The sequence below is a fragment of the Myotis nattereri genome (assembly GCF_964212035.1).
Source record: "Myotis nattereri genome assembly, chromosome: 3".
NCBI lineage: Eukaryota > Metazoa > Chordata > Mammalia > Chiroptera > Vespertilionidae > Myotis > Myotis nattereri.
Genome location: NC_138077.1, coordinates 44,132,490 through 44,158,388, shown reverse-complemented (window position 1 = coordinate 44,158,388; position 25,899 = coordinate 44,132,490). Strand labels below are relative to the sequence as shown.

Sequence of the window (25,899 nt, the reverse complement as noted above, 5' to 3'; positions counted from 1 at the left end):
GAATGATTCAATAGATGGTTTAATGAGTGAATCAGAGAACGTTAACTTTCAACCCTGAACAAAACTGAATTTTAGAGTTTTTAATACTTGTGCTTGTTCATTGAACACCATGTTCCCCCTGCCCCCACCCCAGAAAGTTATCTACCAAGCTTTTTTGTGTGTGTGTTTTGTTTTGTTTTGTTTTATGAAATTAGCCCTGCCAAAGTGGCTCAGTGGTTGAGCACTGACCTATGAACCAGGAGGTCATAGTTCAATTCTTGGTCAGGGCATATGCCCAGGTTGCAGGCTCAGTCCCCAGTAGTGGGTGTGCAGGGAGCAGCTGATAGATGATTCTCATCATTGATGTTTCTATCTCTTTCTCCCTCTCCCTTCCTCTCTGAAATCAATTAAAAAATATTTTTTAAAGAAATTAAAATTACTTAGTTCACTGAGAATGTGACAATGCACTTGGGGGGGCGGGGGGACTTGGAGCTGCCAAGGAGAGGTTCAGTGCCAGGGCTCTGGATGAGTTAGGCAGGAGAAGGCTGAGTGGCCACCCCCCATTCATGTTAGGGAAGACTTGGCTGTTGGGGAGACAAAGCTACAGAAGGTGCCAGGTTTGGGGCTTCTTACTTAACAGGTATACCATCCTTATCACTAGCTGGAAAGTTATATGTGAATCAAATCACTGTGTCCATCACCATTTCCATGTTTCCTACTTAAGAGAGAATTTCAGGGACGCCTTTGGAGTTGCAAACTATTGCATTCTAACATATCTGTTCTGTAAATGGAGATGTGCTGTACAGAGGGCCAGAATCAGGGAAAAAGAAAGTTGTCAGGTGCCTGTTAAATGCCCATCAAGGCTTCCTTGTTCTCTGAGACAAACTGGCTGAAGCTTTTGACTTCGGGGTTTAGTCGATGGGTGAGCTTGACATCACGGTCTGGCTTCATCTGATAGAAACGAAACATGTTGGCCATTTCCTCCGCTCCAGGAAACCCCAGCTTCTCGTAAGCTTCCGGGGTGATCTTTTAAGAACAAGTTTTAAAAAAAAAATAGTAAATTTTTTGAAAAGGAAATGTTTCAGCTCTCATTGAAAATAGTTTGAGAATAAATGATTCACCTTCATGATGACATAGGTCCACCGTTCTTCAGCCTAACTCCAAAACCCAAGAAGCTCTTGAGTTTTTTTCTTAAGCAATTTGACAGAAAACTGACTTTTCTGAACTAATTCTGATCCGAACTTGGAAGCTATTTATGCTTTTTAATGATACCGTTTAGTGGAAATAGCCATATATTTTTCTGCAGAGATGTTACAGGTTCCTGTCCTGCCCCTGATGGTGATGTTACATCATACATGTAGAACACAACCTAAAAGCTGCAGCTTCTGAAAGCCAAATTGTTTCTGGTCCCAAGCATTTTGGATAAGAAACGATAGATCTGTCCTCCCTTCATCTGACCTGCTTTCATATACAGTCCCTCAGCAGCCCTCTCTGACAGTCTACCCATCTGGCCCTCCACCTCCATGCAGCACTCTGGCACCAGGCTCTCTATCCTTTCCTATGGGCTGATGTCCCTTCATCATCATTCCAGTCTTTGATTAGAAATGAGCATCTTGACTTCAACCATCCCAGACTCTGCCAGGCCCAGGCTCACACCAATGCTGCTCACCACACACTTACTGAGATGCCTTCTGTCACCTTCCACAAAACCCACCCCTTGAGTCCCTCTGACACTAACTACATCAATAGTTCCCCCTCCTGAATTAGCAAAGACGATTTCTAACTATTGGATCCAGTGTACATGCCCTGGTTGTGGGCTCTATCCCCAATAGGGGGTGTGCAGGAGGCAGCCAATCAGTGATTGCCTTTCATCATTGATGTTTCTATCTCACTCTCCGTCTCCCTTCCTCTATGAAATCAATAAAAATATATTCTTTAAAAAAATGATTATCATATGGAATTTATAATATGGAAAAATAACAATAACTTGCCTATGCAAAAACAAGAAATGGCAGAATAAATTTTAATATATATATTTTAACAATATTATGTAGTTATTAACATAATGTTATTAAAATTAATGTTTTAAAGAACTTTAACAAAATAAAAATGCTCATAATATAACATTAAATGAAAAAGTTAGATCAGTGGTTCTCAACCTTCCTAATGCTGCGACCCTTTAATACAGTTCCTCATGTTGTGGTGACCCCCAACCATACAATTATTTTCGTTGCTACTTCATAACTGTAATGTTGCTACTGTTATGAATCGTAATGTAAATATCTGATATGCAGGATGTATTTTCATTGTTACAAATTGAACATAATTAAAGCCTAGTGATTAATCACAAAAACAATATGTAATTATATATGTGTTTTCCGATGGTCTTAGGTGACCCCTGTGAAAGGGTCATTCGACCCCCAAAGGGGTCGCGACCCACAGGTTGAGAACCGCTGAGCTAGATACAAACATATATATATATTGGAAAAAGACTAGAATATAATGTGTCAGATCTTATTAGTTGCTATCTCTGAGTACGTGATTTTTGTTTTCTTTTTTATAATTTTCTGAAATAAGCATTTGCTATATTTGAAATAAGAAAACAATTTAAAATTTAGTAAGAAGATTGCATGAGAAGCATGGAAGATGACTTTGAAAATGTCTGTCTCCTTGGGTCACTCCCTCATCCTATAACTTTGACAACTAATATTCCTTAGTGAAATAAGGGATTCTTTTCTGCAGATTTTTGAAGGAAAAAGATTTTTGTTGTGTCTCGCTTTCTGAGAGGACCATGTTCCTTTTGGGGTTGGACAGACAGTTTCAGCCAGACCAGAGTTCCTGGTGGGAGTTTCTTCCAGGGCATGCACTCACTGAAGCAGTTATGCCTCCTTCTGACCAGACTAGGGGGCGGGGAAAGTCAGACTGCCAGTGCTGGAGCGCCACCTTGTGGCCACATGCATCCTTCCCCAGAGTAGCATGATGCCTAAGCCTTTCCCCACTCTAGAACCCTGGGCAGCATCTTCAAGTCAGACTAGTTACTAAGCACGGCATTAACCATTCTGTAGAACTTCCAGCTTCTAATGCCCTAGAACTTTTGGTGCTAGAGAAGTTCTGCTGAATTGTGAAATAACTAGATGTACTAAGAAGAGTCAGGGACCAAGTATGTGATTGAGTGATGCTTGGAAGGCCCTGAACACGTCTACCTGGCCCTCTGAGAATGAACACTCTCCACATGCCCACACTCCTTCACCTTTCTCTCCTTCTTCCGTACAGACTTCAAACCCATGAAACAAAAGAAATATAAGACCCAAATGCAAATGCCCTTGGAGAGGGGTCAGTCCCTGGGAAGTATATTTACACCCAGGTACAAGTGACTTTGCAGATCCTCTCATGAGTCCATCTTTTGAGTGATTGGCTGTCATCCAGAGTTTGGGGGTAACTTATTTTCTTCATTAAAGACATCTATACTAATAATAGAGAAATATGCAAATTGTTTGGGATGCCATCACAGTAACGGTAACAACTGAACAGCAGGCTGCATGAGGCAACAAGGCCGGCAGGGGGGTTAGTGAGGGACAACCAAATGACTGAACAGCAGGCTGTGTGGGCGACCAGGCCTGGGGGGGGCGGGGACAGTTAGGGGCAACCAGGCCAGCAGAGAGGGCAGTTGGGGGTGACCAGGCCAGCAGAGGGGCAGTTGGGGGCAAACAGGCTGGCAGGCAGAGGCCGTTAGAGGTGATCAGGCAGGCAGGCAGGTGAGCAGTTAGGAGCCAGCAGTCCCGGATTGCGAGAGGGGTCCCAGATTGGAGAGGGTGCAGGCTGGGCTGAGGGGACGCGCGCCCCCCCCCACCCAGTGCACAAATTTCGTGCACCAGACCTCTAGTATATAATAATTTATTAGGATTTCTTAGCCTCCTTGTAGCTCCTGTTCCTGACTCTGAATTGGGAATCTAGATAACCCCTCATGACTCAAGATTCACTGGACCAAGAGTTGCAGATGAAAACAAAAATCAACTTTCTGGGCCTACCTCTAGGAAACATTCTAGAGTGGGAGTCAAGAAAGTTTTTTCTAAGGACTAGATATAAATATTTAAGGATTTGTGGGTCATATGGGTTAAGTCACAACTACTTAATTCTATCAATGTATCATGAAAACAGCCAGAGACAATACATAAAAAATGGTGTGGCTGTGTTCTAATAAATCTTTATTTTAAAAAAAGGAGGTGGTGGGTCCTAATTGTGGACCCCTCCTGTAGAGAGGATGTGCTGGGTTATGACCTTGGAAATCACCCCAACAACACTCATTTCACAGATGGTGGAATGCAGCCAAGAGAGGCAGAGAGCCAGACTAGTCCCTGCCTGCCAGCTTGAAAGAAGGTATGGAGCCTCCTTTCAGCTCTGAGGGTGTCTGCAAGGCACACACACTTCCTTCACGGAAGTCCTGTTGTCCTTCCTCTTATCAACACCTGCTTTGGAGAAATGGCTGGTAATGTGTGGTGTCATCAGTTCCTCTCACTTTTCTGTAAAAGGTCTGTCCTATCCACGATCTAGTCTAGGCCCGTGGTCGGCAAACTGCGGCTCGTGAGCCACATGTGGCTCTTTGGCCCCTTGAGTGTGGCTCTTCCTAAGCCTTAGGAGCACCCTAATCTACACTAATAAAAGAGAAAAATGGTAATTGGTGTACGGCGATACCGTTTTCATTGGCTAATCAGGGCTATATGCAAATTAACTGCCAACTAAGATTGGCAATTAACTGCCAACTAAGATTGGCAGTTAACTGCCAACAAGATGGCGGCTAATTTGCATATGTAGGCACAATGCAGGGAGGCGAAAGGGAAAGCAGGAAGAAGCCCCCTGCCACTGACAGTGATCGGAAACCCAGCGGGGAGCTAAGAGCTGGGGGGCAGGGCAAAGGCGGGGGCATGCCCCCCAGCCATGATCGGAGAATCAGGCGCCTTTGCTGCCCTGGCCAGTGATAGCAGGAAGTAGGGGTGGAGCCAGCGATGGGAGCTGGGCACGGTGGAAGCTGGCAGTCCCAGGAGCTAGGGGTCCCTTGCCTGGGCCTAAAGCGAAGCCCACGATCGCGGCGCCCCCCGCTGCCACTGCAGGTCCCCGCTGCCTGGGCCGGACGCCTAGGCCAGAGGCGTTAGGCCTGGGCAGGGGCGGAGCCTGCAACCGTGGGGAGCTGGGGGTCCCCTGCCCAGGCCTGACACCTCTGCCGGAGGCCTCAGGCCTGGTCAAGGGGCCGATCCGGTGATTGGTGATCAGAGGGTGATGAGGGTCAACTCCTCTGGCTGAGGCATCAGGCCTGGGTGGGGGGCGGAGCCGGGGATTGGGGGGATATGATGGTCCCCTTGCCCAGGCCTGAAGCCTGGGTCAGAGGCATCAGGCTTGGGCGGGGGGTGGAGCAAGCGATCAGAGGGAGATGGGGGTCCCCTGCCCAGGCATGATTCCTGGGCCAGAGGCCTCAGGCCTGGGCGGGGGCCAGAGCCAGTGATCGGGGGGAGATGGGGGTCCCCTGTCCAAGCCTGACACCTCTGGCGGAGGCATCAGGCCTGGGCAAGGGGCCGATCAGGCGATCGGAGGGTGATGGGGTCAACGCCTGAGGGCTCCCAGTATGTGAGAGGGGACAGGCTGGGCTGAGGGACACTCTCCTCCCCCCCCCCCCCCGTGCACGAATTTTGTGCACCGGGCCCCTAGTTAAGTAATAACAATGTACCTACCTATATAGTTTAAGTTTAAAAAATTTGGCTCTCCAAAGAAATTTCAATCATTGTACTGTTGATATTTGGCTCTGTTGACTAATGAGTTTGCCGACCACTGGTCTAGGCCAGTGATGGCGAACCTTTTGAGCTCGGCGTGTCAGCATTTTGAAAAACCCTACCTTAACTCTGGTGCCGTGTCACATATAGGAATTTTTTGATATTTGCAACCATAGTAAAACAAAGATTTATATTTTTAATATTTATTTTATATATTTAAATGCCATTTAACAAAGAAAAATCAACCCAAAAAAATGAGGTTGCATGTCACCTCTGACACGTGTGTCATAGGTTCGCCATCACTGGTCTAGGCCATTCCTACCTGATTTATACCATGATCAATTATCAAGGGCTTACTAATTGCTGACCCAGTGCCAGGGCCTGCCATTTATATATCATTTCATCCTCTATACCAGTGGTTCTCAACCTTGGCTGCACATTAGAATCACCTGGGAATCTTTTTAAAATCCTGATTTCTGGGCCTCATCCTTCGGAAATTCTGTTTCTTTGTTACTAATGTTGTGGCCCCACCCCATAACAAAGAAACAGAATTTCCGGAGGATGAGGCCCAGAAATCAGGATTTTAAAAAGATTCCCAGGTGATTCTAATGTGCAGCCAAGGTTGAGAACCACTGCTCTAAACAATCTTATTAGGTACTAGAGGCCCAGTGCACGAAATTTGTGCACAGGTAGGGTCCCTAGTGGCTGCTGGCTGCCGGCCGGGGCCTCCCTTTATTCTGTGCCACCCCCTGGTGGTCAGCACGCATCATAGTGAGAGATTGAACTCCCAGTCCGTCGAAATCCCAAGGGGGACACTTGGCATAATATATATATATATAAACTTATTTTAGCAAATGAAGAAACAGAGGTTAAGTAACTTGCCAAGGTTCCACAGATAGGTAAGGGCAGAGCCAGGATTTGCTTACTTTCTCATACTGCGTCTGGTTCATTCATGTGGATTTAGTCAAGCTAGAGTTTAGAATCCTAGAATTTAGCCAGGACGGCACCATCATTCCCTCCATCTAGACACAGTCTTGCCCACCCTAAAGGACCACCTCAAAGCCACTTTGCCATAAAGACTTCTCCTACCCTTCTTTGGTCACAGAGAGTGTGGACAACACAATTAAGCATCTATAGTGTTATAGCTGCACTGATCCCTGTGACTTCATGTGCATTAACATTTTCACTCTGATGTAAACTCCTCAAAGATAGCACCGGGTACACAAGAGGTACTTGATATATACCAATAGGTATGTATGTACCAAACACTGTGCTAAGCCCCTTAAATATATTCTCTCTCATTTCCACAAGATCACCCTGAGGTAGATGCTATTATCACACTTCACAGGTGAAGAAGCTGAGGCTCAGAAAGGTAAGTGCCTTGCCCACACCAGAGAGCTCTGCAGACTGGAATGATCAGCAATGAGTGCCTATGAGAGAAGAGTTGGATAGTGTGTATGAAAAAGTTGTACTTCAGTCTTCAGATTCTAAGTTCTTGCCATCCGAAAGTAATTTTACTCTAACAAGCTGATTAACCTTAAGCCAAAGAAATAAAGCCATAAGGGTAGGATTCAGATGCACCAATATAAGATAGATTTGTGGAACTGAAATCCTCTTCAATTTCTTCTGACAGCCTAAGCTGAACCCTTGTCTAAATGCATGGAGAGTCTACCAGAATGTCTAAGTCAGTGGGGTGTGACCTAAGCTGGGCTCTTATGATCACATTTATATCTTCTAAGAACTCACCTTTGCATCTCGAATATCTTTCCCCAAAATCTTGGACAAAACATCAGCATATTGCTGTACTGTTAGTGCTTCTGCACTGAGGCCCATAGCCTTGCCTAAGAACTCTCCTGGAGAATCAAAAATTCTAGAGACGACTGCTCCGATATCAGCAACAGAGATGCCATCCATGGGAATGTCCCCCATAGGCAGTGCTAGTAAAAACAAAACAAAACAAAAAAAAAAAAACAAGAGATAAAAATAGGTAATTATATCACATCCTCAGTAAGAGTTACCAACTTGAATTAATCAACCACTAAACAAAAGGTAGGAAAGCAATGCAACACCTCATGGCCACAATCTATGCACAATTAGTTACAAGGTTGAGAACATACCATAATGCCTAAGTATTGATTTTTTAAAAGCCACCATTTACTAAGCATCTGCTTTGTGCAAAATATAATTAGTTGTATCTATAATCCAGATTTCTTTGCTGAATTCCAGGCTCTATTGCCCAACTTCCTACTCAACATCCTTTCTTTATTGTTTAATAAACGTGTCAATGTGCATCAAAATGAATTCCTATAACCGCCCCCCAACTACTTGCTCCTCCCACAGACTGCCCCATTTCAAGTCTATCATTCCAGTTTCTCAAGTCAAAAATCTTAGCTTGACACTTCTCTCACACCCCACATCCTTTCTTTCTTTTTTTAATCCTACTCATAGTATGTCTAGAATCTGACCACTTCTCACCAACTTCACTGCTACCACCGTGGTCAAAGCCACCTTGAACCATCATCTTTGACTTGGATTATTGCAAAGTTGGTCTACTTGTTTCCACTCTTGCCATTCCATGGTCTCTTTGTCAATCTGTAAAACTAATATCAGCTCATATCATGTCTGCCCATACCCTCCAATGGCTCTCTGTCCTTCAAAAGACAAGTCAATGGTTTACAAGACCAGACCTCTGTTAACTCTGGCCTCACCTTCTACTATTCTCCCTTACATGCTCTCTTCCAACCACATGAGCTGTTCCCTCTTCTCAAAATGTTCTTTCCTGAATACTCACAAAGACCACCACCTAGCTCATCAGAAGGTGCTCAGACATCACCTTCTCAAAGAGGCCCACTGATCCTCTTGTTTAAGTTTCACATGCCACCTCCTTACTGCTGGCACACCACATATAACGTACCCTGCCCTATTTTTATACAGTACTTACCTCCTATTACTTATCTATTATGTTTATTTGTCTATTATTACAAATATACTTTACTTATCTATTATGTTTCTTATCTATCTCCTCCACCCAAATAAAAGCTCCATGAGGGCGGACTTTGTTTTGAACTGTTTATTACTAATTCCCCAGTAAAAGAATAGAACATAGTAATAAGCCCCCAAAATATTTAATGAATGGATGAAAGAATGAGTGAGCCCAATATATTGGCTGGTTTAATCTTCAAAACAATCTTGAAACATAGGAATATCAGGTACTTCCAGAAATTACTCAGCCAGCAAGCAGCAGAAGTGGGCTCAAACCCTCATGTGTCACTCAAAAGCCCCGTCCTACAGTGTGACACAGCCTCTCATGGGTACCCAGAATCCCAGAATCCTGAGGCTGGAACCCAAAATGGATATGATCTAGCCTCAGAACTCTAATTTTTTAAATGAAGAAATACTGAATGGATATGAAAACATGAACCAAATATATGCTGTCTACAAGAGACCCACCTCAGAACAAAAGGCTCGCACAGGATGAGAGTGAAGGAATGGAAAAGATTTTTCTGTGCAAATGAAAATGAAAATAAAAGCTGGAGCAGCAATACTCATACCTGTCAAAATAGACTTCAAAATGAAGGCCATCACAAGAAACAATAAAGGTCTCTACATAATACTAAAGGGATCAATCCAACAAGAGGATATAACCCTGGTAAACATATATGCACCCAATATAGGAGCACCTAAATAAAATAATAATACTTCTGGAGAACTATAAGGGAGAGATCGACAGCAGTATGTTTACAGATCCATCTCCTAGGACAAAGGAAACTAAGGAGAAAATAAACAAATGGGACTACATCAACATAAAAAGCTCCTGCACAGCAAAAGAAACCATCAACAAAATGAAAACGGAGCCCACTGTATGGGAGAACATGTTTGGCAATGATACATGTGATAAAGGGTTAATATCCAAAATATATAACGAACTCATACAACTTAACAAAAGGAAGACAAAACAATCCAATTTAAAAAAGGGCAAAGAACCAAAATAGACATCTCTCCAAAGTGTACATACAGATGGCCAAGATACATATGAAAAAAAATGCTCAACATCACTGATCATCAGAGAGAAGTAAATTAAAATGATGATGAGGTATCACCTCACACCTGTCAGAATGCTAGCATCAACAAATCAACAAATGACAAGTGCTGGCGAGGATGTGGAGAAAAGGGAACCCTAGTACACTGCTGGTGGGAGTACAGACAGCCTTTATGGAAAACAGTATGGAGTTTCCTCCAAAAACTAAATATGAAACTGCCATTTGGCCCAGTGATCCCATTTCTAGGAATATATACTAAGAAACTGGAAACACCAATCAGAAAGAATATATGCATCCCTATGTTCATAGCAGCACAATTTACAATAGCTAAGATCTGGAAACAGCCTAAGTACCCATCAGTAGATGAGTGGATACAAAAGCTGTGGTACATGTACACCATGGAATACTATGCAGCAGTAAAAAAAATAAGGATCTCTTACCCTTTGAGACAGCATAGAGGCACCTAGAGAGTATTATGCTAAGTGAAATAAGCCAGTCAGAGAAAAACAAGTATTACGTGATCTCTCTCATATGTGAAATCCAATGAACAAAAATAAACTGATGAACAAAATAGATCCAGGGACACAGAAGCATGGAACAGACTGTGGAATTTCAGAGAAAAGGCGGGGATGGGGGAGGGTGGGTGGGAAGAGATCAACCAAAGAACTTGTATGCATATATGCATAACCCATGGACACAGACAACAGGGTGGTTGGAGGCCTGGGGCAGAGGGAGAGGGTGGGCTAGAAGAGGTCAATGGGAGAAAAAGGGGGATATGTGTAATACTTTCAATAATAAAGATTTTTTTTTTAATGAAGAAACTAAGTCTATTGACTTGCCTGCTACCTCACAGCTAGGAAACAACAGGCTAGGACAAGAATCAAGGTCTCTGAATTTCAACCCAGTGTAAAAGTGACTTCAGGCTTAGCAGCCAGGGATTAAATATCACATTTAATCTTTTGTAGCAAAATTAGCTTCCTGTCGCAATTTCTTGGTGGGCACATTGCCTGCTCAGATTAAATTCTAATTGTATTTTCTATTTGTAAAGCACTTTAAGCTTTTTTTTTTTTTGACTTTTTTTTTAAAAAAATATATTTTATTGAATTTTTTTTTTTTTTTTTTTTTTTTTTTTTTTTTTTTAGTTAAGGTATTACAAATGTGTCCTTAAGCTTTTTGAGGCACTCTTTGATAAGTCTCATCTGACTTTGAGGCTTGTTTTGTTTGAGAGTTGAAGGTCTTGAGATGAGATTCAAAGCAGCTATAGGACAGTGGTAAAGACAATGGCTCTGGAGTAAGACTGCCAGGGTCCATGTCCTGGTCTGCCTTACTAGTGATCTTTGGAAAGTTACTTAATCTATATTACGTGAGTTTCCTCATCTATGAAGTGAAGGTAAATAGTGCAGTGCCAGGCCCCTACTAAGCGGTTGGTAAATATTAGCTATTCCTATAGTGGGAACGATACCTGAGTCTCAGGAATACCAAACACGGGGTTATATAGACTTTGGAGCCCCAGATGGGACTGGGTACCAGAAGAAGTTTAAGGCATCACCTCTTCATACAGGCCAGTCTAACCAAGAGATTACAATGCCCTAGTTCAGGACCTGGGAAGTGTCAGTGAGCTGGCTTCTGTAACCTAGTAAAGGCATAGGAAGAAAGGGGGTTACTTGTTGAGCTATTACCCAAGTCACCTGTTGTATGGCAGGTGCTCAGGTTGACTTTGTCACTAGTTATGCCTCTGATAAGTCTTAATTACTTGCCAAGGAAAAAAGACTGAATTGCTGCCATTGATACTCCCATAGTTCCTCCACTCCACAGAGCCACCTTGGACTGTGGACAAAGAAAATGACTCCAAAGGGCAGAGAAAGTCCAGCCAGTGGACTGGAAGCATTGGAATTATTAGGAATCCTTGTTACAACTTTAGCACTCCTACCCCCCTAGCACCCCCCCCCCCCCACACACACACACACACACACACACACTCCGCCGCCAGACCTTCAGAATCTTTCTCAGGGCCCATCTAGGAATTCTGACCATGAGACTCAGGTCAAGAGGAGCATGTTTTCCCTGTTGCTATCATAGGTCAGATGGATGAGCTAGAAGGAACCTTAGAAGTCACCTTGCCCTATCCACTTTGACTCAGTGGATAGAGCATTCACCGTCAGATTGAAGCTTCCTGGGTTTGATTCAGGTCAAGGGCACATACCTCTGTTGCAGGCTTGATCCCCAGCCCTGGTCAGGGTGCATGCAGGAAAAAAAAAAAAAATACCACATGTGGGCGCGCACATACAGTGCGATTGAAACTACGTGGCCAATGCGCAGAAGTCGGTATTTTGTGGAATAGCCACACTCAAGGGGCCAAAGAGCCGCATGTGGTTCGCGAGCTGCAGTTTGCCAACCACTGCTCTAGGCTATCAGTATCTTTGGATCAACTGCCACATTTATTTATATATGAGCCTCAGGGATACTTGAGAAAACAATATTCATACAGTGTAATAATGTTTTCTAGTAATTAATTGTATCTGCACACCATTTGGATATTGAGGGCACAATAAAGACACACACACACACACACACACATTCTCTTTTTTGTATTTCAGTTCCAAATTTTATAAAACACCTTCATCTCTCTCTTCTCTCTTTCTCTTGTTACAGTATTTACCAGGCGACTGAAAAATACACAGGAGTACTGGAGGCACGGGAAATACCCATTTATTTTCAGATGTTTCGCATGTACTAGTACAGGATGCAGGGGAGACTGTTTCTCTCCAAATCCTAGGTAAAGCAGTCGGGAAGAAGCTTTCCCTTTATACCCTTTGGTTTCTTTGTCCCGCAAATATGGGATGGAACTTCCAGACCTTTCATGGGCTTTGCAAAAAGCCCCATGTGTTGGGATGGGTGCCCTGAGACCACACCTAAAGGCCTGGCCTGGTGCCAGCACTGATAACCCCCTCCGGGGGTTGTTCATGTTTTGTGGCCTCTGTAAAATGGGAGTAGTACTTAGGTAAACCGGTCTTGCAAGACCAGATTGTGGAGAAAGGGGCAGTGACTTAATTATAGGCTATCAAGTGTACATTAGGTTACTGGCACAGATTCAGACTGCAACCCACCCACCCCCACCCCCCCTTATTTTCCGCATCACTCTCTCTCCCCTCTTTCTCTTGCTCTCTTTTTTCTTTCTTTCCACTGTTTCTTTCTCTTTTTTCCTTACAAAACCCCATGTAGCAAGTAGAGAAGATATAATTAATCTGGTTTAGTAGAGGTAGAAAGTGAGCAGAGAAGTGACTTTGTACTCCTGGATCTCATAGTAAGTGAGTATCAGAATTAGAACCCAGAATTCCTAATATGAGCTCTTCCAAAGTTTATCACTAAAAGACAAGCTGTAAATGGTATAATTAATTTAACAGCTATTCCTCAAATAGCTGAATCCTACTCTTATTTTTTGAATTATGCCATTTCTGCAAGAGGCTGAACCCATTATTACATTTAAAAAATTTAATCTTCACATTTTTCCAATTTATACACAAACATCATTTCAAATAGTATTGTCAAGCGGGGGGAGGGGGGATTGAATTTATAATGACAATGATGTTCCCTGAGCCCTCATATGATAACTGCTCTCCATAAGTAACCACTTTCATCTCTTTTAGCTGTTTCTTTATTTCTAAATAACAGGTTTGCACTACTAAAGCTTGATTTTTTTCAGTTTAAGATATCACCTATTAAATTCTTACTCTGAAAGATCAGTCCTCATCTTTAATGTGCTCTCTCTCTCTCTCTCTCTTTCTCTCTCTCTCTCTCTCACAGACACATACAGCCCAACACCACCATCACACATATATGCAATTCCCTTTTTTTCATATTCCCAATATCATAATGTTTGGCTAGATCAAAAAAGTAGTGCCTACCACACAGCTGAAATTGAACCAAGTAATATTCTATGGTTACATTTTTTTCTACAAACTTTTATTTTGCCTGTTGTTAATCACTGTGGGTTTATTTGCTTGTTTTAGTTTTTTTTCTATGTACCCATTATTAAGTTCTCCCCAAATTCTCTGCCAGAAGTAAAAATATACTCATTACATTTTTGTTCTTTCATTTTCACTTCAGAGTTACCTTAATTAATGGGGTACCCTTCAAATGCCATCTACAGACAAATGACCGGCTCCACTGCACAGTCATCCTCAGATCTCCACAGTCTTGAGATGTGGACATGTGCTATAGAACACTGACTTCACAATCAAAGAAATACTTCAAGTACATATATTTCATAAATACCAGAGAGATTGTGTGGAGTGAGGCAATTTTTGCTCAGACTTAAGGCCCATCCCCTTCAAGGGAGAGCAGAGCAGCCAGGAAGGGTAAGAGGAAAGGGCTCAAAAGTGTTCCCACCTGATACACTTCTTCCTCTTTGCTGTGATGTTCCCAGTAGTTGGTCACTAGAAAGACCCCACAGGCATCTTGTAAGGCGGCCTCCACCGATGCTTTATCATTCAGGTCCTCTTTTACCACCTCAGCACCAAGTTCCTGGAGCACCAGTGCTTTTGGCTGAGTCACATTCCTGGTCACTGCTCTTACAGCAAACTTTTTGCTCTCCAAAAGGGCCCTGGCCACAGAGCCACCCTGAGATCCTGCAGCATTGGGGAAGAAGAAACAGAGGAAGGTTCAGGAGGAATATTTACTAAAAAATAGCTGCTCAGGAAGTACCACCATTCAGAATACAGCTGTTATAATAACTACTTCAGGAGGCATTCCCATTTTTGCAACAGTAGTTTTCAAACTAGGTTTTTCACAGCCGCATCAGAGGCAGCTTCGAAAAATCTATGGGTCAGAGAAAGAATGGGAGAGGCCTGAGGTAACCATTGCTGGGGCTCCAGGGCTGGCCAGCAGAGCCTGAGTGACCGATGAATGGATTACTCTGATACACATTTGCTGTGAAAGAGAGGCTAAGGGACGGCCCAGATATAGCAACCAGGCAGCCTCGATTGCCTGCCTCATTAGGCTTTTATTGGCATTTTTTTATCTTTAGATACAATCAGTAGAGTAAGTAATCTTGGGAGGGCACATGTGTTTCCATTGTCCTCAAGGCAAGGGCACCCAAAGATTAGGCATCAGGTATCCAGTAAACACCCAGGGGTCTGCACATTCACAGACTTGTTTGGAAAGGTCAAGGAATAATTAGGGGCACCACCTTCAACACTCCCCTAAGTCTCCCCTAAGTTGGAATTCTGATAAACAGGGCAGGCGGCCTTCCACACACTTTCCTTTTCTCAGAATGTCCATCTCACAAACTTTCCAACCAAGTCTCGTGTGCTCCCCAACAACAATGAGGCCAAGTGAGCAGGGTGCCAGACCCTATAGCCCAGATTCAACTGGGAAAAACTATTTTTTTTTATAATTTTTTAAAAATATATTTTATTGTTTTTTTACAGAGAGGAAGGGAGAGAGATAGAGAGTTAGAAACATCGATGGGAGAGAAACATCGATCAGCCGCCTCCTGCACATCCCCTACTGGGGATGTGCCCGCAACCCAGGTACATGCCCTTGACCGGAATTGAACCTGGGACCCCCCAGTCCGCAGGCCAATGCTCTATCCACTGACCAAACCGGTTTCGGCTATTTTTATCTGGTTATAGATTTTATTTTGAGGTCTTCACAAAATTTTCTTTTCAAAAGAGCTTCCTATTTTATTTTTAAGTCGAAAACTTGCATAAGTTTCTTTTTTATGGCATTCAAAGTCATTGATTATATTATCATTACTTGCCTAATTTATGTACTCTACAAATATTTACTGAATACTCTGTCATATATGCCCGGTTATGTGCTGGGTTACTAACATTTGGGGTTCTCTATCAAATTGGTTGTATATCTGTCCTGAATATGTTTTTCGCGCCTTCAAATCTACCTTCACCTTCCGCACCCTGCTTAGTGCCCTGGGAGTTTGACTTGTATTGGACTCCATCAATGCGCTCTCTTCATGCTCTCAGGTTTGGTCTGGCCAAAAGAGGCATCAGCAGCAGGAAATCCAAGAACAGGAAGAAAGGTGGCTATCTCCATGTTGCTACTCTCCCTGGGTTTTGGTCATCTCTCCTGCCCTCTGCTCCTTTCTCTTATTGCTTACTTATTCATTATTGGTCTCTTCCCTTTCAAGCTTTATTTTTTCCTTTGCTTCTCTGAAAGATTGTGGCATTTGTTTCATGTGAAACCCCAACTGATGCACCACCAATAACCCTATAGGGTCTGCTGTCAATGAGTTCTGCTTTTCCACAAGGAGCTTCGGTTGAAGTTTAGTGATCTAGTAGTAAATATGAACATACAGCCAAAGGTCACCAGATGTTTGAAGAAAGCCTCCAGCAAAACCAAAATAAACAAATTGATAAAGTTAAGCAGAAACAACGCGGACAAGGCCCTGAGAAACCAAGATGGCGGCATAGGGTAAACACTGGAGATTGCTGCCTCACACAACCACTTCAAAAATACAACTAAAAGAAGGAACGGACATCATCCAGAACCACGGGAAGGCTGGCTGAGTGGAAATTCTACAACTAGAAGGAAAGAGAAAAGCATACTGAGACTCAGAGGAGGTGCGGTGCGGAAGTAAAATACAGAGGTACAGAGGTGCATGCGGAGAGGGTTGGCGGCTGAGGACAGGGTTGTCTTCTTGAATCGGGAGGGAGTCTCAAGCTCTGAGCTCCAGTTCCAGGTGAGTCTCTGGGGACCCAGACTCATACGAGAGAAACTGGGCTGTCAGGCATCGGACGGAAATTGAGGGCAGCTTTCTCTCGGGGTGTTTGCAGTGATTGCCGGGACACTGAGAAGCAGGACCTCTGAGGGCAGGACTAAGAGCAACCATAACTGCTCGATCCGCCCTGTAGATCCCCTGGGACCCTGCCCTGCCCAAGCCACAAAGGCTTTTGCATATGAAAGGCCTGGCCCTTTGCAATCTGATAATTACCTAACAAACTGCAGCTGGCCCAAGGCCCCAGGGCAACTTGCATTGCATCACAGCTGGCTCCTGCTGGATAGCCTCAGGCAGAGGCTAGATTAGCACCTCCTTAGAGATCCAGGAGCCAGTGTGCCTGGTGGTTGGAGTGGGACCATCCAGATTGCAGCTCCTCGGATTCATAAAGGACACACTCAGGGGGCAGACTCAGTGAGCACCAAAGCCCCATTGAAGCAAGTCTTGCCCTGAAGGGGTGTCTCCAGCACAGAAGTTCTCCCACTGCAGACACAGCTGATTCTCACAGCCAATTGGCCTGGAGCTCAATCCCTCCCAGAGTTACCTACAACAATCAAGGCTTAACTACAACAAGACTGTGCACAAAGACCAAAAGGGGGTGCACCAAGAGTGTCTACCTCAGGTAATTGGAGAGGCTGAGCCACTGGACCCTATAGGACACCTAGCACAGAAAGCCACTCTATCGACACAGAGAAGCATAAAAAAATGTGGAGACAAAGAAACAGGACACAAATGACAGAAATGGAGGAAAGCAAACTACTGGATATAGAGTTCAAAACCACACTTTTAAGGTTTTTCAAGAATTTTCTGGAAACTGCTGATAAACTTAATGAGATCTACAAGAAATCTAATGAGACCCTCAAGGTTGTGATAACGGACCAACTAGAAATTAAGCACACACTGACTGAAATAAAGAATATTATTCAGACACCCAACAGCAGACTAAAGGATCGCAAGAATCAAGTCAAAGATTTGAAATACAAAGAAGCAAAAAACACCCAACTGGAAAAGCAAAATGAAAAGAGAATCCAAAAATATGAAGATAGTGTAAGGAGCCTCTGGGACAGCTTCAAGCGTACCAACATCTGAATTATAGGGGTGCCAGAAGATGAGAGAGAGCAAGATATTGAAAACCTATTTGAATCAAATAATGACAGAAAACTTCCCCCACCTGGTGAAAGAAATACACTTACAAGTCCAGGAAGCGCAGAGAACCCCAAACAAAAGGAATCCAAAGAGGACCACACCAAGACACATCATCATTAAAATGCCAAGAGCAAAAGACAAAGAGAGGATCTTAAAAGCAGCAAGAGAAAGAAACTCAGTTACCTGCAAGGGAATACCCATATGACTGTCAGCTGATTTCTCAACAGAAACTTTGCAGGCCAGAAGGGAGTGGCAAGAAATATTCAAAGTGATGAATACCAAGAACCTACAACCAAGATTACTTTATCCAGCAAAGCTATCATTCAGAATTGAAGGTCAGATAAAGAGCTTCACAGATAAGGAAAAGCTAAAGGAGTTCATCACCACTAAACCAGTATTATATGAGATGCTGAAAGGTATCCTTTAAGAAGAGGAAGAAGAAGAAAATGGTAAAGATACAAACTATGAACAACAAATACACATCTATCATCAAGTGAATCTAAGAATCAAGTGAATAAATAATCTGATGAACAGAATGAACTGGTGATTATAATAGAATCAGGGGCATAGAAAGGGAGTGGACTGACTATTCTTGGGGGGGAGGATGCAGGAAGAGACTGAACAAAAATCATGCACTTATGGATGAGGATGGGGTAGGGGGATGAGGGTAGAGGGTGGGGTGGGAAATGGGTGGAGGGGAGCTATGGGGCGGGAAAAGAGGAACAACTGTAATAATCTGACCAATAAAGATTTAATTTTTTTAAAAAAGAAACAATGTGGTGTACAGAAGAAAATTTTAAAGCATTAATGTCTTCAGAGATTGGAGAAGATTTTGCATTCAGAACACTACATCTGCATACTGCACCAATGAAAAGGGAGGGGGAGGCTGGAGAGAGAGCATTCAGAAGAGAAGATGAAGTTCTCAATACTTAAAATATTATAGGAGAAATAAGTTTTCAATCGAAAAAGTCAGAGAAATCTCTCAAAATTAAAAAGAAATGGAAAACGGGAAGGAGAAAATAGAGGACCAAGCCAGGGGAATTCCAGAATGAGAGACTAGAGGAAATGGACATATGGAATTATCAAAGAATATAATTTCGCAGAGTTCAAGGATATCGAATGAGTTTCCAGATTAAGGGGCCACTGAGTGCCCAGCACAATGAATAAATTAAGTCTTACATTATTTACATAATTGTGAAATTTCAAAACACTGGGGATAAAAATATTTTGCAAACTTTGGCAGAAGTGTAGTCAATTCAAAGGTGGGGGATAAAAATAGCACCAGATTTCCTTATAACATTGGAAGCAATGGAGTAATGTCATGTAGAAGGGAAATTAACTTCTGTCTAGAATTTTACACCTAACCAAATGATCAGTTGGTTCTAAACATTCTACATAAAGACATTTCCAGACACTCAAGGTCTCAAAAATGTAATCCTTATGTACATGTTTTCTGTAAGCCACTGGAGGGTGTGCTCCAGCAAAATGACAAAATAAAGCAAGCAAGAAGAACCCAGGAAATAGAAAACAAACCCAGGAAAAAGGCAAAGAGAATTATTAGAATAATGGGGAAGGAAATCCTAGGAAGCTTGAAAGAAAAAAAAAAAGGTAGTGCCAAAACCAGTTTGGCTCAGTGGATAGAGCGTCGGCCTGCGGACTGAAGGGTCCCGGGTTCGATTCCGGTCGGGGGCATGTACCTGGGTTGCAGGCACATCCACAGTGGGAGATGTGCAGGAGGCAGCTGATCGATGTTTCTCTCTCATCGATATTTCTAACTCTCTATCTCTCTCCCTTCCTCTCTCTGTAAAAAGTCAATAAAACATATTTAAAAAAAAAAAAAAGGTAGCATTCCAGGAAGGAGGTCTCCACGGAGAGGCAAAAAAACAGAACTAAGAGATTAATTGATGTGTTTCCTCATTTTGAGATAGCTCATCGAGTTTTACAGGGAGATTAGAAAAATAGATGAGTGATAGGTAGAAAAAAAAATTAAGACAATTACTAATTTCAGGGAAAACAAGAAAGTGCACAGTACATGGCTCAAGTATGAGCAATAATGACATAGTCACTATAAAAGTCCATATTAGTCCATCATCCATATACAAATTGTTTTAAACTATACAGGGAAGATGAGCAAAAAGGAAGTATGTATTTGGGACTGATGATATAGGAGAGCTAATAAATATTATCTAACATAGAAAAATCAAGAAATAGCTCATTATCACATTATTTAGAAATATGGAGACAAATACCAATAGAAACAGAAGAGTTAAATGTGGAAAGGGATAGAGCAGAGTCTGTTGGATTTCTTTATAAGGCTTGTAGGACTATTAGACTATTTTTTTAATTAAATCTTTATTGTTCAGATTATTACATTTGTTCCTCTTTTTCCCCCTCCCATAACTCCCCTCCTCCCAGTTCCCGCCCCATCCTCTGTCCTCACTCCCCACCCACTGTCCTCATCCATAGGTGCACGATTTTTGCCCAGTCTCTTCCCTGCATCCCCCTCACCCCTTTCCCCACCAAGAATAGTCAGTCCATTCCCTTTCTATGTCCCTGATTCTATTATAATCACCAGTTCATTCTGTACACCAGATTATTTATTCACTTGAGTCTTAGATTCACTTGTTGATAGATGCATATTTGTTGTTCATAATTGTATCTTTACCATTTTCTTCTTCTTCCTCTTCTTAAAGGATACCTTTCAGCATTTCATATAATGCTGGTTTGGTGGTGATGAACTCCTTTAGCTTTTCCTTATCTGTGAAGCTCTTTATCTGACCTTCAATTCTGAATGATAGCTTTGCTGGATAAAGTAATCTTGGTTGTAGGTTCTTGGTATTCATCACTTTGAATATTTCTTGCCACTCCCTTCTGGCCTGCAAATTTTCTGTTGAGAAATCAGCTGACAGTCATATGGGTACTCCCTTGTAGGTAACTGAGTTTCTTTCTCTTGCTGCTTTTAAGATCCTCTCTTTGTCTTTTGCTCTTGGCATTTTAATTATGATGTGTCTTGGTGTGGTCCTCTTTGGATTCCTTTTGTTTGGGGTTCTCTGCGCTTCCTGGACTTGTAAGTGTATTTCTTTCACCAGGTGGGGGAAGTTTTCTGTCATTATTTGATTCAAATAGGTTTTCAATATCTTGCTCTCTCTCATCTTCTGGCACCCCTATAATTCAGATGTTGGTACGCTTGAAGCTGTCCCAGAGGCTCCTTACACTATCTTCGTATTTTCGGATTCTTTTTTCATTTTGCTTTTCCAGTTGGGTGTTTTTTGCTTCTTCGCATTTCAAATCTTTGACTTGATTCTTGCGCTCCTCTGGTCTGCTGTTGGGTGTCTGTATAATCTTCTTTATTTCAGTCGGTGTACGCTTAATTTCTAGTTGGTTCTTTATCACAACCTTGAGGGTCTCATTAGATTTCTTGTAGATCTCATTAAGTTTATCGGCAGTTTTTAGAAAATTATTGAAAGACCTTAAACGTGCAGTTTTGAGCTCTATATCTTCCATTTCTGTCATGTTTCTTTGTCTCCAAATTTTTTTTTAATTAAATCTTTATTGTTCAGATTATTACATTTGTTCCTCTTTTTTCCCCCCATAACTCCCCTCCTCCCAGTTCCCGCCCCACCCTCCGCCCTCACTCCCCACCCACTGTCCTCATCCATAGGTGCACGATTTTTGTCCAGTCTCTTCCCGCATCTCCCACACCCCTTTCCCCACCAAGAATAGTCAGTCCACTCCCTTTCTATGTCCCTGATTCTATTATAATCACCAGTTCATTCTGTTCATCGGATTATTTATTCACTTGATTCTTAGATTCACTTGTTGATAGCTGCATATTTGTTGTTCATAATTTGTATCTTTACCTTTTTCTTCCTCTTCCTCTTCTTAAAGGATACCTTTCAGCATTTCATATAATCCTGGTTTGGTGGTGATGAACTCCTTTAGCTTTTCCTTATCTGTGAAGCTCTTTATCTGACCTTCAATTCTGAATGATAGCTTTGCTGGATAAAGTAATCTTGGTTGTAGGTTCTTGGTATTCATCACTTTGAATATTTCTTGCCACTCCCTTCTGGCCTGCAAAGTTTCTGTTGAGAAATCAGCTGACAGTCGTATGGGTATTCCCTTGTAGGTAACTGAGTTTCTTTCTCTTGCTGTTTTTAAGATTCTCTCTTTATCTTTTGCTCTTGGCATTTTAATGATGATGTGTCTTGGTGTGGTCCTCTTTGGATTCCTTTTGTTTGGGGTTCTCCGTGCTTCTTGGACCTGTAAGTCCATTTCTTTCACCAGGTGGGGGAAGTTTTCTGTCATTATTTCTTCAAATAGGTTTTCAATATCTTGCTCTCTCTCATCTTCTGGCACCCCTATAATTCTGATGTTGGTACGCTTGAAGCTGTCCCAGAGGCTCCTTACACTATCCTCGCATTTTTGGATTCTTTTTTCATTTTGCTTTTCCGTTTGGGTGTTTTTTGCTTCCTCGCAATTCAAATCATTGACTTGATTCTTGCGCTCCTCTGGTCTGCTGTCGGGAGTCTGTATAATATTCGTTATTTCAGTCAGTGTATGCTTAATTTCTAGTTGGTTCCCCAATATAACATCGAGGGTCTCATTAGTTTTCTTGTAGATCGCATTAAGTTTATCGGCGGCTTCTAAACAGTTCTTGAGAGACCTTAAAAGTGTGGTTCTGAACTCTATATCTTCCATTGACAATTTTGTCCTGTTTCTTTGTCTCCGCATTTTGTTATGCTTCCTTGGTGCACCCCCTAGTGGTCTTTGTTCGTGGTCTTATAGTTAAATCTTGATTGTTGTAGCTAATTCCAGGGAGGGTTTGACCTCCAGGCCAAGTGGCTATGAGAATCAGCTGTGTCTGCAGTGAGAGAACTTCTGTCCTCTAGGGAGGTGCTAATCTAGCCTTTGCCTGAGGCTATCCGGCAAATGCCTCTGTGCAGGGCTTGGGCGGGGCGGGTCGCACAGGATCAACAGGGTGAGCCGGAGAGAGCAGTTATGGCGGCTCTCAGTCCTGTCCCCAGGGACTCTGCCTCTCTGAGTCCCAGCACCCGCTGCAAAGCTCGGAGAGAAAGCTGCACTCGCTCTGACCGAAGCCAGGCAGTCCCGCTTCTCCCGTTTGAGTCTGGGTCCCTAAAGACTCGCCCGGATCTGGAGCTCAGAGTCTGCGACTCCCTCCTGATTGAAAACGCCAACCGCGCCCTCCGCCGCCAGCCCGCTCTGCGCACTCCGCCCCTCAGAATTTGACTTCAGCACTGCGCCTCCTCTGAGTGTCCGTATGCGTTTCTCTTTCCTCCTAGTTGTAGGACCTCCACTCAGCCAGCGTTCCAGTGTTTCTGGGTGATGTCCGTTCCGTCTTTTAGTTTCACTTTTGAAGTAGTTGTTCAAAGCAGCAAACTCCGGTGTTAACCTATGCCGCCATCTTGGTTCTCCGTCTGTCTCCAAATTTTTTATGCTTTCTTGGTGCACCCCCTTGTGGTCTTTGTGTGCAGTCTTGTTGTAGTTAAGCCTTGATTGTTGTATGTAATACTGGGTGGGATTTGACCTCCAGGCCAACTGGCTGTGAGAATAAGCTGTGTCTGCAGTGAGAGAACTTCTGTCCTCTAGGGAGGTGCTAATCTAGCCTTTGCCTGGGGCTATCCGGCAAATGCCTCTGTGCAGGGCTTGGGCGGGGTGGGTACCAGGGGGATCTACAGGGCGGGTCAGTCCCATCCCCAGGCGCTCTGCCTCTCAGAGTCCCAGCAACCACTGCAAACCTCTAAGAGAAAGCTGCCTAAGAGTTCCAACCGAAGCCAGACAAGGACTATTAGACTTTTAAAACTATTATATATACATTTATAAAAATAAAAATTCAATAACAAATATTTGTTAGCTATGTTAGTTTGCTAAGCCGGCCATAAAAAAATTCCACAGATTGTGGCTTAAACAACTGAAATGTATTTTCTCATAGTTCTGAGGCTAGAAGCCCAAGATCAAGGTGTTGCTACATTGGTTTCTCCTGAGATCTCTCCCTTTGGTTTGCAGATGAAGAGCCTTCTCACTGTGTCCTCATATGGTCTTTCCTTTGCGCACTCTAGCCCCTCCTGCTTCTCTGCGTGTCAAAATTCCCTCTTCTTAAAAGGACATCAGTCGGGATTAGGGACCACTTTCATGGCCTCACTTTAATATAATTGCCTCAGCAAAGGCCCTATCTGCAAATACAGTCATATTCAGAGATATTAGAAACTAGGGCTTCAACATATGAATTATTTCTTAAATCCTCATCTCCTGGCACGGACCTAACACTCATTTCTTGTCTTCTTGAAGGAAAGATTTCAATGAAGAGACACAGGGTAGAAAAGCAAGCAAGAGTTTATTGACCACAGCATAAATATACTTAGGCCGGTGAAACAAAGATGGGCATAGAAAAAGCAACAGGAGGGCCTAGGCTGGGCTACTTTGGCTCAAACTGTGGTTTAACTATCTTAGTTTTCCTATTCTACTTGTCCTGGAATTTTCCTAAATTATGATTATGCTATAACAGTTTCAAGTATACAACTCAACAAAACATCTGCACACTGCATAGTGTGCCCATCACACAAAGCAAAGTCTCTATTTCCATTAGCCCACCCCCTTTGCCCACCTCCACCTATCCCAAACACCCTTTCCCACTGTTTTCTGTGTCTATGTGTTATGTACATATGTTTTTGGACTAATCCCTTCACCTCCTTTCATCCAGTCCCCTCACCTCCCTTCCCTCTTGGAGCTGTTAGTTGTTCCATGTAACCATGCTTCTGTTTTTATTTTGTTTGTCATTTTATTTTGTTCATTAGATTCCAAATATAAGTGAGGTTATATGATGTTTGTCTTCCTCTGACTGGTTTATTTCACCTAGTATCATAATCTCCAGGTCCATCCACACTGTCTCAAAAGGTAAGAACTCCTGCCGAAACCGGTTTGGCTTAGTAGATAGAGCGTTGGCCTGTGGACTGAAAGGTCCCAGGTTCGATTCCGGTCAAGGGCATGTACCTTGGTTGCGGGCACATCCCCAGTAGGAGATGTGCAGGAAGCAGCTGATCGATGTTTCTAACTCTCTATCTCTCTCTCCCTTCCTCTCTGTAAAAAATCAATAAAATATATTTTTTTTAAAAAAGGTAAGAACTCCTTCTAAAGTCACTATCATAACTGGCTGTTGGTTTTTGCAAATTTATTTCTCTCTTCTCCCTGCTTCAGTCCTTTCCTCTTTTCAGACGAAATTCCTTTGCTCATAGAGCTTATCTTCTCCTGTGGAAAGGCAAGCAGTAAAGCAGGAAACCAAGCAGGAAGGGCAGCCAGATAACAGTAAGGGGGAGTGGAGTTGCAATTTTAAATATGGAGGTCTGGAAAGTGCTCATGGAAAGGGCGACATCTGAGCAGAGGCTTGGGTGACAGGAGGGAGAAAGCAGTGTAGGGAGCTGGAGGCTGAGGGGGCGGCCAATGCAAAGGACTTAAGGTGGGAGTGTACTTGAGGAACACCTGAGCAAGTAAAGGGGAGGGTAAAAGATGGGGGCCCATTAGCTGGACTTTGCATTTTACTTGGAGTGAGATGGGGGAGGGAGGAGGCAGTTGTTGGAGGGTTTTGAGCAGAGGCATGTCATGATCTGATAGTTTCAAATGGATCATCAGGAGGCTGAAATGAGAACAGATTAAATGGGTGTGGCCTGATTTGATCAACATTTTGCAAAGATGGCTCTGGCTGTAAAGAACAGAAGAAATAAGATTGAAATCAGGGAGGGCAGTTAAAAAGCTGGGGCAGCTGACCCAGAAATGTCACTCAGCACATTGCCTAACCCCCACCCCCTCCATCCTTTCAGAATGGCTGGGATATTGGTTAGGCACCTAGATATGCCCTACAGACCCACACTTGCTTCTTTCACTTGTCAGGAAGTGAAGGGAGAAAAGTCTCCAGAGGATAGGTTATGTTGAAATGAAACATACCAAGTCAGCACATGACTGAGAAATAGAGAATGTCAGTTGTCCTTGCCCTGCTGAGATAGTTTCTGACAAATAAAATCAAATCACCAGCCCCTTTACCACATCAGAAATCCAAGCAGTAAGAAACTTTTCTTAATTTCCTCCAAAGGCAGGAAATTCACCCTCACTGGCAAGCTCTGACTTTAAAAACAAGAAGACAGGAAAGTAAGCAGTCAGCATGCACTTTAAAAGTAAGCTTTTTACCTGTTGCTCCAAACACTGCAATTACCTTCTTGCTGGTCAT

General features: G+C 43.0%; 1 protein-coding gene across 1 annotated transcript; it reads right to left on the bottom strand.

Annotated features, from left to right (window-relative positions):
• Positions 1-25,899, bottom strand: LOC308515338 (nmrA-like family domain-containing protein 1; the record flags this gene model as incomplete). Its single annotated transcript, XM_081085967.1, has 5 exons — positions 1-1,005; positions 7,488-7,678; positions 13,594-13,693; positions 14,171-14,409; positions 25,860-25,899. 5 exons carry the CDS (start codon positions 25,897-25,899, stop codon positions 826-828), a joined length of 750 nt encoding a protein of 249 aa, XP_080942093.1. The 3' UTR covers positions 1-825.